At 46.6% G+C, this 15,958-nt stretch overlaps 1 protein-coding gene across 1 annotated transcript in view; it reads left to right on the top strand.

The window, feature by feature from the left end:
- Nucleotides 1-4,735: 4,735 nt before the first annotated feature.
- cngb3.1 (cyclic nucleotide gated channel subunit beta 3, tandem duplicate 1) overlaps nucleotides 4,736-15,958 on the top strand; it is a 209,128-nt gene continuing 197,905 nt past the window's right edge. Inside the window, exons 1-2 of the mRNA XM_072468598.1 lie at nucleotides 4,736-4,755; nucleotides 5,453-5,616. Coding sequence (XP_072324699.1) covers nucleotides 4,736-4,755; nucleotides 5,453-5,616 — 184 coding nt within the window. The remainder of the gene's footprint in view (nucleotides 4,756-5,452; nucleotides 5,617-15,958) is intronic.

Genomic DNA, 15,958 nt, shown 5'->3' with positions numbered 1-15,958 from the left:
ATTCCACCAACAACTAACGCTTCAGTGAAATTAAGAAGAACTCAGAGGAAGAATTGGCCCCCAGACATGCATTGTGAAGGTCCACTGACAATGTGCAAACATCCTGGCACTCATGAACCAAACTCTCAGCTATGGACTAATTGCTACACTGCCCATGGACACCTCAGGAGAGTTAAAGGCAAAGGAAGTAAACCGGACAAAAAACTGTGGAGTGAAGCCGAAAGCCGGACTGATGTCTAAAGATGATACCCAGGGATAACCCAGGAAACTATAGGCCGGTGAGCCTCATATCGGTAGTAAGTAAATTATTGGAGAAACTTCTCAGGGACAGGATTTATATCCATTTGGAAACAAAGAGACTCATTAGCAATAGACAGCATGGAGATCGTGTCACACTAACTTGATCAAGTTTTTTGAGGAGGTGACAACGGTGATTGATGAGAGGAGGGCAGTGGATGGTGTGTACATGGACTTCAGTAAAGCCTTTGACAAGGTGCCTCATGGCAGACTGATACACAAGGTGAAGTCTCACAGGGTCAGAGATGAGATGGTAAGATGGATACAGAATTGGCTCGCTCACAGAAGGGAAAGGGTAGCAGTAGAAGGGTGTTTTTATGAATGGAAGGTTGTGACTGGTGGTGTTCCACAGGGATCGGTGCTGGGGCCTCTATTGTTTGTAGTATACACAAACGATTTGAAGGAAAATGTAGCTGGTCTGATTTGTAAGTTTGCAGATGACACCAAGGCTGGTGGAGTGGCAGATAGTGTTGAGCATTGTCAGAGTATAAGGCTGGACATAGATAGGTTGGAGACTTGGGCAGAGAAATGGCAAATGGAGTTTAAACCAGACAAATGTGAGGTAATGCATTTTGCTAGGTCTAACATAGAGGGGGAAAATACAGTAAATGGCAAAACTCTTAGGAATATAGAAAGTCAGCGAGATCTGGGCGTGCAGGTCCACAGATCTTTGAAAGTGGCAAACAAGTGGACAAGATAGTCAAGAAAGTATACGGAATGCTTGCTTTCATTGGACGGGGCATCGAGTATAAAAACTAGCAAGTCATGCTACAGTTGTATGGAACCTTGGTAAGACCGCAAATGGAATATTGCGCACAATTCTGGTCATGTGATGCTCAGCCTCTGGCAAAAATACTGGCAAGGCCATTAATGTGCCTCTCATTGGTACCTTGATTACGTTAAATGAGTGCCCCCACCATGCAGTGGACAGCCCATCACCTTCTCAGGCTGCCCTTGGAAAGTTGTCTGGAAGCAGGATTGCATTAGGAAGCTGTTCCAAAGACACTTCCTCTCTTCCTGAAATCCTACCACCAAGAGGTCAGGAAAATTCTACCCTTTGTTTCAGTAAGATAATATTACAAACAGGTTTTTCATGACAATAATTGCCATGGAACCTAGTGATCTTCAGCAGAACGTGGCTGCCACCATGTGATTTTAAAATCATGGGCACAATTTGACAGAAAATGTTCTCAAGGTGTCATTTTGGGCGCGATAGGCCGGGTGTTTCCCGACGTCTGCATTAGCGAGATCAACGCCGGTATTTAACGGCACTTAGTGCCAGAAATTACCCCCCATGAGCTTCTGGCCATTACTGGCTGTCTCACCATCTGATTCGCCAGACTCGTGCCTCAGTGTCTTGCCGCTAACAGGGGGAACTACTTTGAAACGCTCCCTCACCACTCACTCCCAGTCAACACACAAGCATGGCAGCACACAGACCTCCTCCTCGCTTTGGCGATGCCGACCTGACCAGGCATCACAACATCATCGATGAGAGACGGGACATCCAGTTCCCCTGAGGGGGCTGGACGACCAGCAGCAGGACCACCAATACCACCTGGGAGGCAATGGCAGCTGCTGTTAGTGCGACAAAGAGCACGTCAGAAGTGCAGAAGACCACCCATTCCGTTCCCCAGCTCGGGAGTGGGCAATCTACTCCCTCACTTTCCTCGCTCTAGACCACAGAAGCAAAAGAGGTGGCAGCAAACAGACACACGGCTTCCAAACATTAAACATTGAAAGGTCAATAATACAATAACGTCACCAGCAATCTGAAAAAGCATTTCTTTAATACCTTAACCATGCTGCTCAGGCGAAGCAGTCTGCCACTCCTTCCACCTTTCCAGCACTGTATTGATTTGATTTGATTTATTATTGTCACATGTATTAGTATACAGTGTAAAGTATTGTTTCTTGTATGCTGTATAAACAATGCATACCATACAGAGGGAAGGAAGGAGAGACTGCAGAATATAATGTTACAGTTACAGCAAGGTGTAGAGAAAAGATCAACTTAATACGAGGTAGGTCCATTCAAAAGTCTGATGGCAGTAGGGAAGAAGCTGTTCTTGAGTCGGTTGGTACGTGAGCTCAAACTTTGGAATCTTTATCCTGACGGGAGAAGGTGGAAGAGAGTATGTCCGGGGTGCGTGGGGTCCTTAATTATGCTTGCTGCCTTTCCAAGGCAACGGGAATTATAGATAGAGTTAATGGATGGGAGGCTGGTTTGCGTGATGGATTGAGCTACATTCACAACCTTTTGTAGTTTCCTGCGGTCGTGGGCAGCGCAGGATCCATACCAAGCTGTGATACAACCAGAAAGAAGATTTCTATGGTGCATCTGTAGAAGTTGGTGAGAGTCGCAGCTGACATGCCAAATTTCCTTAGTCTTCTGAGAAAGTAGAGTCGTTGGTGGGCTTTCTTAACTATAGTGTTGCATGGGGGGACCAGGACAGGTTGTTGGTGATCTGTACACCTAAAACCTTGAAGCGCTGCCGAGGCAGTTGTTGCTGCTTCTTTTTGTTGTCTTTTCCTATGGCTCTGTTCCAATTATGGCAATAAGTGAGTTTGCCCTTCTTTCTTTTGATATCTATGTTCTAATGCTCAGAGTCGCCAGGTATCAAGTGATACCACCACAAGGTTCAACTGGAAATCGATCAAAGAGCCAAACACCAGTTAGTTATTTCAAGGTCAAGGGTACTTTATTTACACACAATTAGTCATGCAACATAAACACTACTAGTTAACTACACCTATGGACCAAGACAACCTGTACTTAACTTCAGGCACCCGGCTTAGGTCAGAGGAACAGTGGCCTTTGTTCGATTCTGGATCTATCGAGTCTGGAGAAGTAACTGCTGCTCAGCTGGGCTCATCCATCTGGTAGTGAGCGTTGAACTTGGACTTGCTTCTGGTGGTGCTGCACTTGGGAAATGGCCATAGCCGGGGCGCCAGGTCCAAGAGAGGACGAACATATGGTGAACTCTTCTTCTCATACTTGGGGGTTTTCATGCTCTTTTGGGCGGTCCTTCAGTTTGGATCCCACTAATTGGGTGATCCCTGATCACTCTGTTCGATTCCTAACCAATAGGTGGGCGGGGATCTGGATGGCTGGGCGTGTCCCAAGCGGTCACTGACCCCATTATTTACGCTTCCCCTGAACAGGGAGTGGTGCCAAAATGTCTGGGACTGTACCTGTCGCTCGAGTACCAGTCCTTTGCTTTGGTGAAGATGGGCCATCAAATGCTAATCGGCCCATCAAAATGCTAATTGGATGGAGTTTCGATACCGTCTGGACTTCTTGCTTGCAAATATACATTTCAGGCTCTGAGCCTGCCTGGGTCTTGCTTTGTCCATTTTACCCGCTAGGCTTTGCGAGTTTCTCTGTCCCTAGTTGTAAGTGGCCATCGCAGATGGCTACAAAATCCAGGCCGTAAAGCGAGAGGGTCACAGCAGACAAGCACACAGCTGCCAGGCAAAAGAGCAAAACACTGCCAACAGTGAAAAAACAACTCAAAACCCCCCTCCCCTCTGCAACGCCTATAGTGGACCTGCATCAGTGGAAAGCCACTTGGTAAGCCAATCACCGGAAGGTCTCACCATTCTGGAGCACGGGAGGAGGGAGAGAGAGCGAAAACCACCTCCTCCCTCACCAGCACCGGCAGTGTCTTCCAGCGACTCCCATGCTACAGAGGCAGGAGAGGTAAAAAGATAATCCCCAGTTACATGGTATCCATCATACAATTCTCCGACAAATAGAGACCAAACACAGGCCAAAAGGAAACCAAGGAACATCAGCGACCCACACGGTTCTCATAACGGGAGCAGCTGATGGCTACTGAACATAAAAAGTCATCGGTAGACCATGAAAGTGTCCCTGCATAACCTCTGGGCTGCGCATTCCATCTGGGCTGCCACCCCTCCTCTCCTGTAGTATCAGCACCTGATCTTCCATCACGACCCTGTCCGACGACCGGGCCACAGGAACACAGGGGCTATGAACAGGTAATCCACGGGCCAGAACAGAATACACAGTCAACACACAAAACACTGTTTTGGCCTGTCAAAATCCTCCCCTCGCCGCATTCAAGGTAGAAGAGATCGAAAGGCACCTATCTTCTTTCTTCCTTCCCTTCATCCCGGAAAACAGCAAGTAAACCCAAGGGAAACAGGCAGCAGGCAAGCAGAAAAGGCTACAACAAACAGCAAACAAACTCTCAGCTATTGCAGGCTCCAGGCATTTTGTCACCAACAGGAGCAAACAGCAAACATAACCTGCAACTGGGAAGTGCTCTCACAACTAACAAGGCCAATTCCTCATGAGAAATAGCCTTCAGCTGTGAAGCTAGAAGTTACTCACAGTCAAGGGGAATTAAAGTGACCTTCAGCATATAATCAAGAAGAGGGCTCTGTCCTGGATGATTTTGGTAGGACAGACATGCTGCAGCTGTTGCCCCTGTATGGGTCTCCATAATATTAAAAGATGGATTGAATGCCTCAAAGATGAAAAATAAAACCTGAGATGTCCCCCTGCCCCCTGAGCACTGGGCCAGCAGAGCCTGTGCTCTTGAGCTGCATGCAGGAAAATGGAAATGGCTACTCACCTCCTCAGTTCCCCACAGCAGCCATTGTCCCAGCTTCACATTTTTAAAAAGGAATACTGAACGATGCTCGTGTGATTTCTCACTCGGGAGCCGGTTACTTCCCGGGGGGGGGGGGGGCCATTACATTCAACTTCAATCTCAATAATGAGATGGAAATTAATGCAAATGAGGGTTAATGATATGCTCATCATATTTGGGCAAGGTCCGGAACTATCTCGTCAGATAGCAAACTGATTCGCACCCGGCGCGAATCTCAATTTTGGCCTTTCCCACTATTTAACCGATGTACCCAGGTCCACGCTGGGCACAAGGATAAATCACGCCCATAGTTTTTGAAAATTAAGAAGTCTGTATACTCAGTATGTCTTCTACTATATCATCTCTACAGCCAAAAAGAATATAGCCACCTACAGATTAATTATTTAATTTATAATCTAATTAATACGTTTTCAAAATAGTCTGAATTAGTTCATACATTATAGTTCAATACCTTTTGTACATAAGTGTTGAATTTTATTTTTGCATTTCTTCGCAACATTTTTGTTTTGCAGTATTTCATGCTGCGATAAATGCAGTCAACAACCTGTACTGAGCAGTGATTTAGCTGATGTACAGCTGCAGAGCTTAGTGACACGTATGCGGGAAAGGACATCACTGTATAAAGAAAAGTTACTTGATCAGGATGGCTCTTCAGCAGAAGAAACTCCACCAGTCTGTAAGTTCAATCTTTCGAAGCAAATATCTAGCAGCTAATGAATCCCGTCGCACACGGTAATTAATGTACTGTGACATTTAGTCATGTAAACTGATGAGTAATGTATCAAGAAATAATGTAATTAATAATATGCACTTCTGTTCAGAGACCAAAGCTCGTTATGTGCTTATTTCCATCACATTAACTTTGGTTCCAAGTGTTTTAATATGATCTAGAAACAAAAGCAACAGAGAATCTTTCAAAATGTTGGATTTTCAATATTAGGGAATGAGGTTTGAATGACTGAACAACCTTTACTTGCTTTATGAACCTCTATATGGGAATTAAATGTGCATGAAAGAGTAAGCATCATATGGTGTTCAGAACGAGCAGACAAACTGAGCTAACTGATGCCAATAGTTAGGTAGATTGGCCATGTAAAATTGCCTGTTAGTGTTCAAAGATGTGCAGGTTAGGCGGGGCTATGGGGATAGCGCGGGGGAGTGGGCTGAGGGAGGGCCAGTGCAGACTCGATGGGCTGAATGTATGATTCTCTGATAAATTGCTCTTATTCTCTGAGACGTTCCTTTCCTTGGCTGGAGGATATGCAATTTCACGCTGACACACAGAAAAAATATAAATTTAAATCAGAAATGTGATGGTTCCATTCAGCTGTTTATTTAAACAACAGTATTGATATTGCTAATAACTTACAATACATAGGAACATTCATCCAAATAATAGTATGGCTAGTGTTCCATTATCAGAAGTGATGGGTACGTTCCTGCGTCTTTCTGTTTCACACTCCCATTTCATTTGGTCACGATATAGTCATGCTTTGTGACATTTGTAATGCCTCTGGCATTCCATAATAATTAAGAATAAAAGTAAAAAGCAAGTAAAAGTTGCCATACTCCCAGATGACCATAGACTGCTTTCCCCTTTGAGGGGGAGAGCTGACTGGTGGTGATTTGAAGTGTTCGCAATCTGTGTGAATGGAAGTAAGGCCTGCAAGGTTGGTGAGCAGGCTAGCCACATCACCATCATGCCGGAAGCCATTCAAGCAGGGGGAGCAAACAGGGATTCCAACTTTAACACTCACTTGGGCAATACACCCGTTGGTTCAGGCTGAAGAAGCACCACCTGTCAATTCCTGGAAAGAGAAATCCAGTCAGGTTTGTTTAAACCCCCTCAGATCAGCAAGTCATTCATTCAATTCTTTTTGATATTGATTTTGCTAGCTGTGATTGACAGGTTACACACAGCCCAGCTGTCAGTAGTTCTATTCCTCTTCCTTCTCGGTTGAGTAACTCTGAACTGCTCTAACCACAATATTTATAAACATCAAGCTTTGATTGACAGTCCTGCACCACTACAAATAGATTTAAGTGCTTTCTGATCACCTCCCTTCTCACTTGAATGATTTTGAAGTGGACAGTGGGAAATTGACACCAGGTAACTCTGTGCTTTTTCAGCGGGAAAGTGGAGCTGAGTCAACATAAGATCAGCCATGATCTCATTGAATGGCGGAGCAGGCTCGAAGGGCCTCCTCCTGCTCCTAGTTCTTATGTTCTTATGCTTTCACTAAACAGCTGCAGCTTTGATTCATCCATCTCCCTGCATGGATGAGTGTCTCTTAAGCACTGAAACACGATGTTTACCAACATTGACCACACCAAAGAGAGGTAAGTGCATTCCAATCACTAAGTGCATTCAATCACTCAAGCAATGCCCTTACCACTTTTTGATGTGGTTGATGTTTGGAAACATTGGGGTTTCAACACTTAGAGTCACTCATCCACGATCAGAGATGAATTAATGAAGGCTTCAGATGTTTTGTGGCAGCTGTCAATCACAGCCCACTACTGGAAAAGAAAAAATGGCTTGCAGCTAATGGATCTGAGGGGTTGAAACACGTGTCACAGCTGTTCTTCTAGGAATGGATACGTGGAGCTTCCAAATAAGTATCACAGCTGTGTTTTCTTTTCACTGCCTCTCTCTGGACTGCTCTCTAGCTTCCAGGCAGGGATCTCTTTTCTGGGGGGTGTGGGGGGAGGGGGGGTGTAGTCTTTAGGGGGTCCTTTTAGTCAGGAGCTCTCTGTAGGGGCTCCCTTTAGTTCGAGGGTATTTGTGGGCTCCCTCTATTTATGAGTCCCTGCAGGGGGGTTCATTCTTTTGGGCATCTCTGAGGGGGGTCTCTCTAGTTCGGACGTCTCTGTGTGAGGTTTCATTCTGGTTGGTTTGTAAAGGGTGGTTCAAACAAAGTATTTGGATTTGGCGGTCAAGCTGCAGTTGACTTTACCTGAAGGGGTGAGGAAGGTGGAGATAATTCAAGCAATATTTCAGCATTTAAATTTGCCAGAGACACAGCCTGCATCATTAGAATTAGTTAAAATTCAATTAAAAATGAAACAATTGGAAATGCAGGAAAAAGATAAAGAAAAAGAAATAAAACTGAGACAGCATGAATTGGAATTGAAAGCAAAAGAAAAAGAGGGAGAACTTGAATTTCAGAAAATGGAACTGCAAAGAGATTATCAATTTAAATGTGGGCTTAGTAAGAATTTCTACAGTTGCTTAAAAAGGAGAAAAGTAAATGAGGGCTGTTCCTCTGAAAATGGGGTATTAACAACATATAATAAAGAAATAGCAGATAAAATTAACAAATATTTTGCTTCTGCCTTCATAAAACCATAAGACATCGGAACAGAATTGGGCCACTCGGCCCATCGAGTCTGCTCCGCCATTCAATCATGGCTGATATTTTTCTCATCTCTATTCTCCTGCCTACTCCCCATAATCCCTGATCCCCTTATTAATAAAGAACCTATCTATCTCTGTCTTAAAGACACTCAGTGATTTGGCCTCCACAGCCTTCTGCAGCAAAGTGTTCCACAGATTCCGGATTCCTTTCCAAGGCCAGCTCATCCTTCCTTTGAAGAAAGTCATAAAGGATCGTTCCTTTAGTCTGGGATTGTGTCCTCTGCTTCTAGTTTTTCCTACAAGTGGAATCATCCTTTCCACCTCCACTCTATCCAGGACTCATAGTATTCTGTAAGTTTCCCCCTCATCCTTCTAAACTCCAACGAGTACAGACCCAGAGTCCTCAACCGTTCGTCATACGACAAGCTCTTCATTCCAGGAATCATTCCTGTGAACCACCTCCGGACGCTTTCCAAGGCCAGCTCATCCTTCCTTAGATATGGGGCCCAAACCTGCTCACAATACTCCAAATGGGGTCTGACCAGAGCCTTATATAGCCTAAGAAGTACCTCCCTGATCTTGTATTCTAGCCCTCTCGACATGAATGCTAACATTGCATTTGCCTTCCTAAATGCCGCCTGAACTTGCACGTTAACCTTAAGAGAATCGTGAACAAGGACTCCCAAGTCCCTTTGTGCTTCTGATTTCCTAAGCATTTCCCCATTGAGAAAATAGTCAATGCCTCCATTTCTCCTTCCAAAGTGCAAAACCTCACACTTTTCCACATTGTATTCCATCTGCCACTTCTTTGCCTACTCTCCTAGCCTGTCGAAGTCCTTCTACAGCCGCCTGCTTCCTCAATACTACCTGTCCCTCTACAGATCTTTGTATCATCTGCAAACTTCGCAACAGTGCCTTCAGTTCCTTCTTCCAGATCATTAATGTATATTAGAGAAGATACTAAAAACATTCTAGTAATAGCTGTAAATCAGAACGTGGAAGGGACAGAGGAACTTAGTGAAATTACAATCACGAGGGGAGCTGTACTGATGGAGCTGCAGGCTGACAAAGCTCTGGGTCGTGATGGATTCATCCTAATATCTCAGAAGAGGTCATTAATTGTTATGCATTGTAGCCAATGGCCTCTGTAATGTGGCACATGATAATGTGGTGACATCATCAGAGGCACTTGGGGGATTTTTCCTCCCTTCCCTTTTAAACTGCGAGCAAGCAACACCTCTGTAAATAAAGTCTGATAACTGATTATGTAACCTATGGTGTGGCAACCTGCTTATTATTTGTCTCCACTGAACCCCTTAGAATGTAACACTGATGAGGTAGTAAATGCACTGTTGTTTGTTTTCCAAAACTCACCAGATTCTGGAAAGGCTACATCAGAATGGAAAGTAGTAAATATAATCCTTCTATTCAAATAGGGAGAGAGGCAGAAAACAAGAAACTATGGGAGCGATTCTCCGAGCCCCGCGCCGAGCGCCACAGCGCTCCAACGCTGGCGCGCGATTCTCCGAGGTGCAGAGAATCGGCGCCATTTGCGCCGCCGCATTTGATGCGGCGCTGGCCACAGGCCACTGGAATCGACGGGGCCACCAATTCTCTGGCTCGGGTGGGCCTAGCGGCCGCGCGGAAAAAGCAGAGTCCCGCCGGCGGCATTCACCCCAGGTCGCTGCCGACAGGAACTCTGCGCAAAGGGTCGGGGGCGGCCTGTGGGGCAGGGGAAAAGTGCTCCTTCACCAGGGGGGGGGCCTCCGATGGGGTCTGGCCCATGATTGGAGCCCACCGATCGGCGGGCCGGCCTCTCCCCCCCCGGGCCGATTTTGTTGTGCGGCCGGCCCCTGAACCCCCACGCCATGTTGCGTAGGGGCCGGCACGCTGAGGAAGTCCCCCACGCATGCGTGGGTTGTCACGGTGCCCATTTGGTGCCGGGAAGGGAGGCTGGAGTAGCGTGAACCGCTCCAGCACGTGCTGGCCTCCTATGGGGGACAGAATTGGTCATCCCCGTAACCATTTCGCGCCGTCGTGAAACACAACGGCGTTCACGACGGCGCGAACACTTAGTCTCCATCTTGGAGAATCGCCCCCCATAGGTCAGTTAACTTGTCGTCTGTCGTGGGGAAGGTGCCAGAATCAATCGTTAAGGAGGTTATAGCTGGGCACCTGGAAAAATTCAAGGTAATCAGAAGGAGTCAGCATGGTTTGTGAAAGGGAAATCACAAATAACTAATTTCTTGGGACTTCTTTGCCGGAACTGTGGATAAAAGAGAGTCATTAGACGCACTGGGCAGGATTCTCCATTTGGGAGATGATGTTTTCCTGCCGGAGGTGAATTACAATCGGTTTACGATCCCCCTGGTAGCACAAACCATCAAGCAATTCAGTATTCCTTGCCATGCAAATTTATGCATGGCATGGAATATGAGGGATTCCCGGGTAGAATCCCATTATTGGGCCGCCATTTTGAGCAGACGACCCGATAACGAGACCCTGGAGCACCATGGAGGGCCGGAGCATCGGGCGCCAGGCTCACTGAAGATCCATTTGCATTCATTCACATGCTCCTGCTGACGAGCGACGTGGACCTCGATTCTGGGGGTTGGAGCATCACATTCGGGTCACCGCCCAGCGTGGATGCTGATTTTGCCCTTATGCCCGATTCTTCGTCACATCAGGGAAAGCAATTCCGGCATCCCCGGACAAAGAATCCTGCCCATGTACATGGATTTCCAGAAGGCATTTAATAAGGTGCCACATCCATGATAATATAAATAATCTTTTGTAGTGTCACAAGTAGGCTTACATTAACACTGCAATGAAGTTACTGTGAAAATCCCCAAGTCTCCACACTCCGACGCATGTTCAGGTACACTGATGGAGAATTCAGAATGTCCAATTCTCCTAACAAGCTTGTCTTTTGGGACTTGTGGGAGGAAACCGGAGCACCCAGAGGAAACCCACACAACCATGCAGAGAAAGTGCAAACTCCACACAGACAGTGACCAAAGCCAGGAATCAAACCCGGGGCCCTAGTGCTGTGAAGCAACTATGCTACCGTGCCACCCTGAAGATTTTGGGGGAAAATAAAAGTTCAGGGGGTAACATATTAGCATAGATAGAAGACTGGGTAGATGGCAGAAATGAAAAAGCATGCATAAATGAGTTTTTTCTGATTGATAGGATGTGGCAAGTGGAGTCACACAGGAGTCTTTTCTGGAGCCTCAACTTTTTACGATGTATATCAATAACTTACACAAGAGGAGCAAAGGCAAGGTAGCTAAATTTGAAGATAACCCACAGATAAGTATGCTGTGAAGAGGACATAAGGGATATTGCAGACACATATAGATAGGTTGAGTTAGTATTCAAAATGGTGGCAGATGGAGTCTAATGTGGGAAAATGTAAATGTTTTGACTTTGGCGGGGAGAATAAAAAAATGGAGTTTTCCTTAAATGGAAACGATTGCAGAACTCCAAAGGACCTAAGTGTTTAAGTGCATGAGTCAGAAAAGGTGAGTATGCAGGCTCAGCAAGTAACTATAAAGAATAATGGAATGCCGCCCTTTGTTAGAAGAGGAATTGAACATGCAGCAGGCTCGAGGGGCCAAATTCTGCTCTTACTTTGTATGTTCGCATGTAATTGCTTTTTTGTTTTTACTTCCATGATAAGCACAATTAGCACAGTTCAAAGTCATACCACCTCCCGTGACTAACTGTGAGCAATATCACTAGAGATTCATTGGAAGCATTGAAACAATTTGTATTTATATCTTGAAGTGTTTGTTTCAAATTCGAACATTTGATCATAACGCAAGTTCAATCCAGAATGCCCTACTTAGCATACAATGTAGCTCCCTCCCCAGATAGCACTTCTGTGAGTCTGACGATAGCTCTTAATTTACTCCCCTCTCATACCCACACTATTTTACTTTCATGTACAAAGTTTTAGTTTTGGTGTCTGTGAAACTGTGTGAAGAAATGTTGTTGTTATAAAGATGCACTTTCACAAACTGCATTAGTTTCCAAAAAAGGTATTTTTTAACAAGAATTGTACAGCAGCCCCATGGCTGCAGCCAGCTCCTCAAAATATCTCTGCCTAGGAACCTTTCTTACCATGAGGTGATTCCACATTCTGAGTTCGACGGGTCCCCTGGCCAGTTGACCCTTACTCTGCTGTGTCGCCATTAAAGGGACAAACACCACAGTCATGTAGTGCACTGCAACTTTGTGAGAGACAATGGGATGGCAATTGGTATCTACAAACACTGCAGTGGGACATGATATGGATTTGGGGGTAGAAGGCTGGGTGGTGATCTTCTGGAACAGAGTCAGAATCACTTGGAACAGCACAACAAGTAGGAAAGAAGTAGAAAAAAAAGAAGCCAGCATGCGTGGCTGGCAAAATCCGAATTCTTGAGGTAGCCTTCGTTGGGCCAGGAAAGTACAAGGCTGGAGCCAATTGTCACTTTGGAAGGGAGCGATCAAATGAGAAAATGAATGAGCTGAATGTATAATAATAATCGCTTATTGTCACATGTCGGCTTCCATGAAGTTACTGAGAAAAGCCCCTAGTCGCCACATTCCGGCGCCTGTTCGGGGAGGCTGGTACAGGAATTGAATCCGCGCTGGTGGCATTGTTCTGCATTACAAGCCAGCTCTTTAGCCCACTGTGCTAAACCAGCCCCATCAAGGTATCAACGTAATCAAGGTATAGAGCCAATTAGAGAGGGCAAGTGAGTCTAAGTTCCCACTTTTGATTCAAAAGATCTGTAAGACTCTATCTGCCATTAATCATTGACTCGGGTACTCAATATAAGACAAAATGGGCAGGATTCCCAACTCCCGCGCCGAGGTGGCCGCGCCATCGTGAATGCCGTTGAGGTTCACGACGGCGCGGAACGGCCCCGGTCCCGACCGATTCAGGCCCTGACAATAGGCCAGGATCGGGGCCGCGTCACCTACACGCGCCAGGCCTTGGCGCCCGCGTAAAAGCGGCGCCGCATAGATGACGCGGTTGCCGTCCTCTCTACGTCCGCCCCGCAAGAAGATGACGGACGGATCTTGCGGTGCCGCGGAAGGAAGGAGGTCCTCCTTCAGAGAGGACGGCCCGACGATCGGTGGGCACCGATCGCGGGCCACCCCACATTTAAGGTACCCCCCGCTGCAGGATCCGCCCTCTCCCCCCCCCGCAGGCCGCCCCCCCCCAGCTTTCACGCACCGCTCACGACGGCAGCGACCAGGTGTGGAAGGCGCCAGGGGGAACCCGCCGTTTTGGCCTGGCCGCTCGGCCCATCCGGGCCTGAGAATAGCGGGGGTGCCGGAGAATTGCCATTTTCGGTGTCTCCAGCGATTCTCCGACCAGCGGCCCGCGAAACTCGACCGGGCCGTTCCCGCCGCTTGGGAGAATCGCGGGAGGGAGTCGGACCGGCGTCCCGGGAAATTTTGGCGGCCCAGGCGATTCTCCCAACCGGCGTGGGAGTGGAGAATCGCGCCCAATGTGTTTAATATAAATCACTGTTATACTTTTTCTGGTATGCAGAGCAAATAAAACTGTCTTATCCTTGACATATTCTATCTTCTCTGAAGCATGTTTTGCCTTAATTTAAAAATAAATTAATTTACGGGATGTTGACGTCACTGGCTATGCCAGCATTTATTGTCCATCCCTAGTTGCCCTTCAGAATTTGTTGATAAGTTGCCTTCTTGAACCGCTGCAACCCCTGAGGTGTAGGTACACCAACAGTGCTGTTAGGGAAGGAGTTCCAGGAATTTGACCCAATGACAGTGAAGGAAATGTGATATATTTCCAAATCAGGGTGGTGAGTGACTTGGAGGGAAACCTCCAGGTGTTGGGGTCCCCAGGTGTCTGCTGCTCTTGTCCTTCTAGATGGTAGTGGTTGTAGGTTTGGTAGATGGCACACATGGCTGCCACTGTTCATCGGTGGTGAAAGGATTGCATGTTTGGGGAAGGGGTAGCAATCAAGTGGGCCGCTTGTCCTGGATGGTGTTAAGTTTCTTGAGTGTTATTGGAGCTGCATTCGTCCAGGCAAGTGGAGAATATTCCATTACACTCGTGACTTGTGCCTTGTAGATGGTGGACAGACTTTGGGGATCAGGAGATGAGATACTTGCCATAGGATTGTGGGGGATTCAGCGATGGTAATATCATTGAATGTCATGGGGTGATGGTTAGATCTTCTATTGTAGGAGATAGTCATTGCCTGGAACTTGTGTGGCACGAATGTAACTTGCCATTTGTCAGCCCAAGCTTGGATATTGTCCAGATCTTGCTGCATTTGAATATGAACTGTTTCATTATCTGATGAAACAGATAATGGTGCTGAACATTGTGCTGTCATCCACAAACATCCTCACATTTGACCTTGTGATGGAAGGGAGGTCATTGATGAAGCATCTGAGGATGCTGAGGACACAACCCTGAGGTACTGCTGCAGTGATGTCCTGGAGCTGAGATGATAGACCTCCAACCACCACAACCATCTTCTGTTGTGCCAGGTATGACTCCAACCAGTGGAGAGTTTTCAGCCTGTTTCCCATTGACTCCAGTTTTCCCAGGGCACCTTCAGACCATACTCGGTCAAATGCTGCCTTGATGTCGAGTATAGTCACTCTCACTTCATCTCTGACAGTCAGCTCTTTTGTCCATGTTTGAAGCAAGGCTGGAATGAAAGTCATGAGCTGAGTGACCCTGGCGGAACCCAAACTATGCGTCCATGAGCAGGTGAATAAATGCCACTTGATAACACTGTTGATGACCCCTCCATCACATTGCCGAAGATAGAGAGTAGACTGGTAGATGGTAATTGGCTGGGTTGGATTTGTCCTGTTTTTTGTGTACAGGACACACCTGCTGGCATTGTTCTGCATTGCAAGCCAGCTATTTAGCCCTGTGCTAAACCAGCCCCTGATTCATCAGCTGATAGTAGATGGTATGTGGTAATCTTTTTTACTTATTCCTAATTTTGCAAAGGTAAAGGTAGTGGATGGGTTTTGTTAACATGCTGAACTTTGGAGAGAGTGCAGCTGCATTCTGACCGGGTAGTGCTTGGCGGTTAGGAAGGTTAGAGAAGTTTTCTTTGTACAGAAGGCCGGCTGGCATAATGGGGGGCTTAATTACAGTCTGTCTTGGTCTGTAATATGGCAGGGAGATGGAGTTGAGGCTGCTGAGAGGGAAACTATGCACAGAGGGAGCAGGAGGTGAATTCTCACAGTCGGTCCTATGGATCGAGCATCTTCAGGAAACACTTTGCATACCATCACTTCAGAACAATTCCTAAGGCATCTGCAATTCACCAAAGATGCGGCTACAGAACCATATCACCTCCTTCAACTCTGCCATCTCTGTACATGCCTGTTTGGTTTGACAAGCCAGTCTCCTTCCCTTCTGAGGGAACTGGACTTCCTTCTGAGCCAGTGCAGCCTGGAGGAGAATTTCCGAGTGAGCCTAGGTGGCATGTCATTATTCCCAGAGTTGACAGAGCTCCCTAGATGTTCACTTCCAGGTTGCTGCCTTTTATAGATGGCCTGAGCCAAAACTCCCTTCTGTCTGCACCCCTTAACAGGTTGTCTGCCATTCCCTACCAACCATTAATTGAATGGCCCTGAGAACGTCATGCTTCCTCTCCCG

Source organism: Scyliorhinus torazame, chromosome 11, assembly GCF_047496885.1.
Source record: "Scyliorhinus torazame isolate Kashiwa2021f chromosome 11, sScyTor2.1, whole genome shotgun sequence".
Lineage (NCBI taxonomy): Eukaryota > Metazoa > Chordata > Chondrichthyes > Carcharhiniformes > Scyliorhinidae > Scyliorhinus > Scyliorhinus torazame.
The sequence above is the reverse complement of the archived record's forward strand: the minus strand, read 5'-3'. Positions and strand labels throughout refer to the sequence as shown.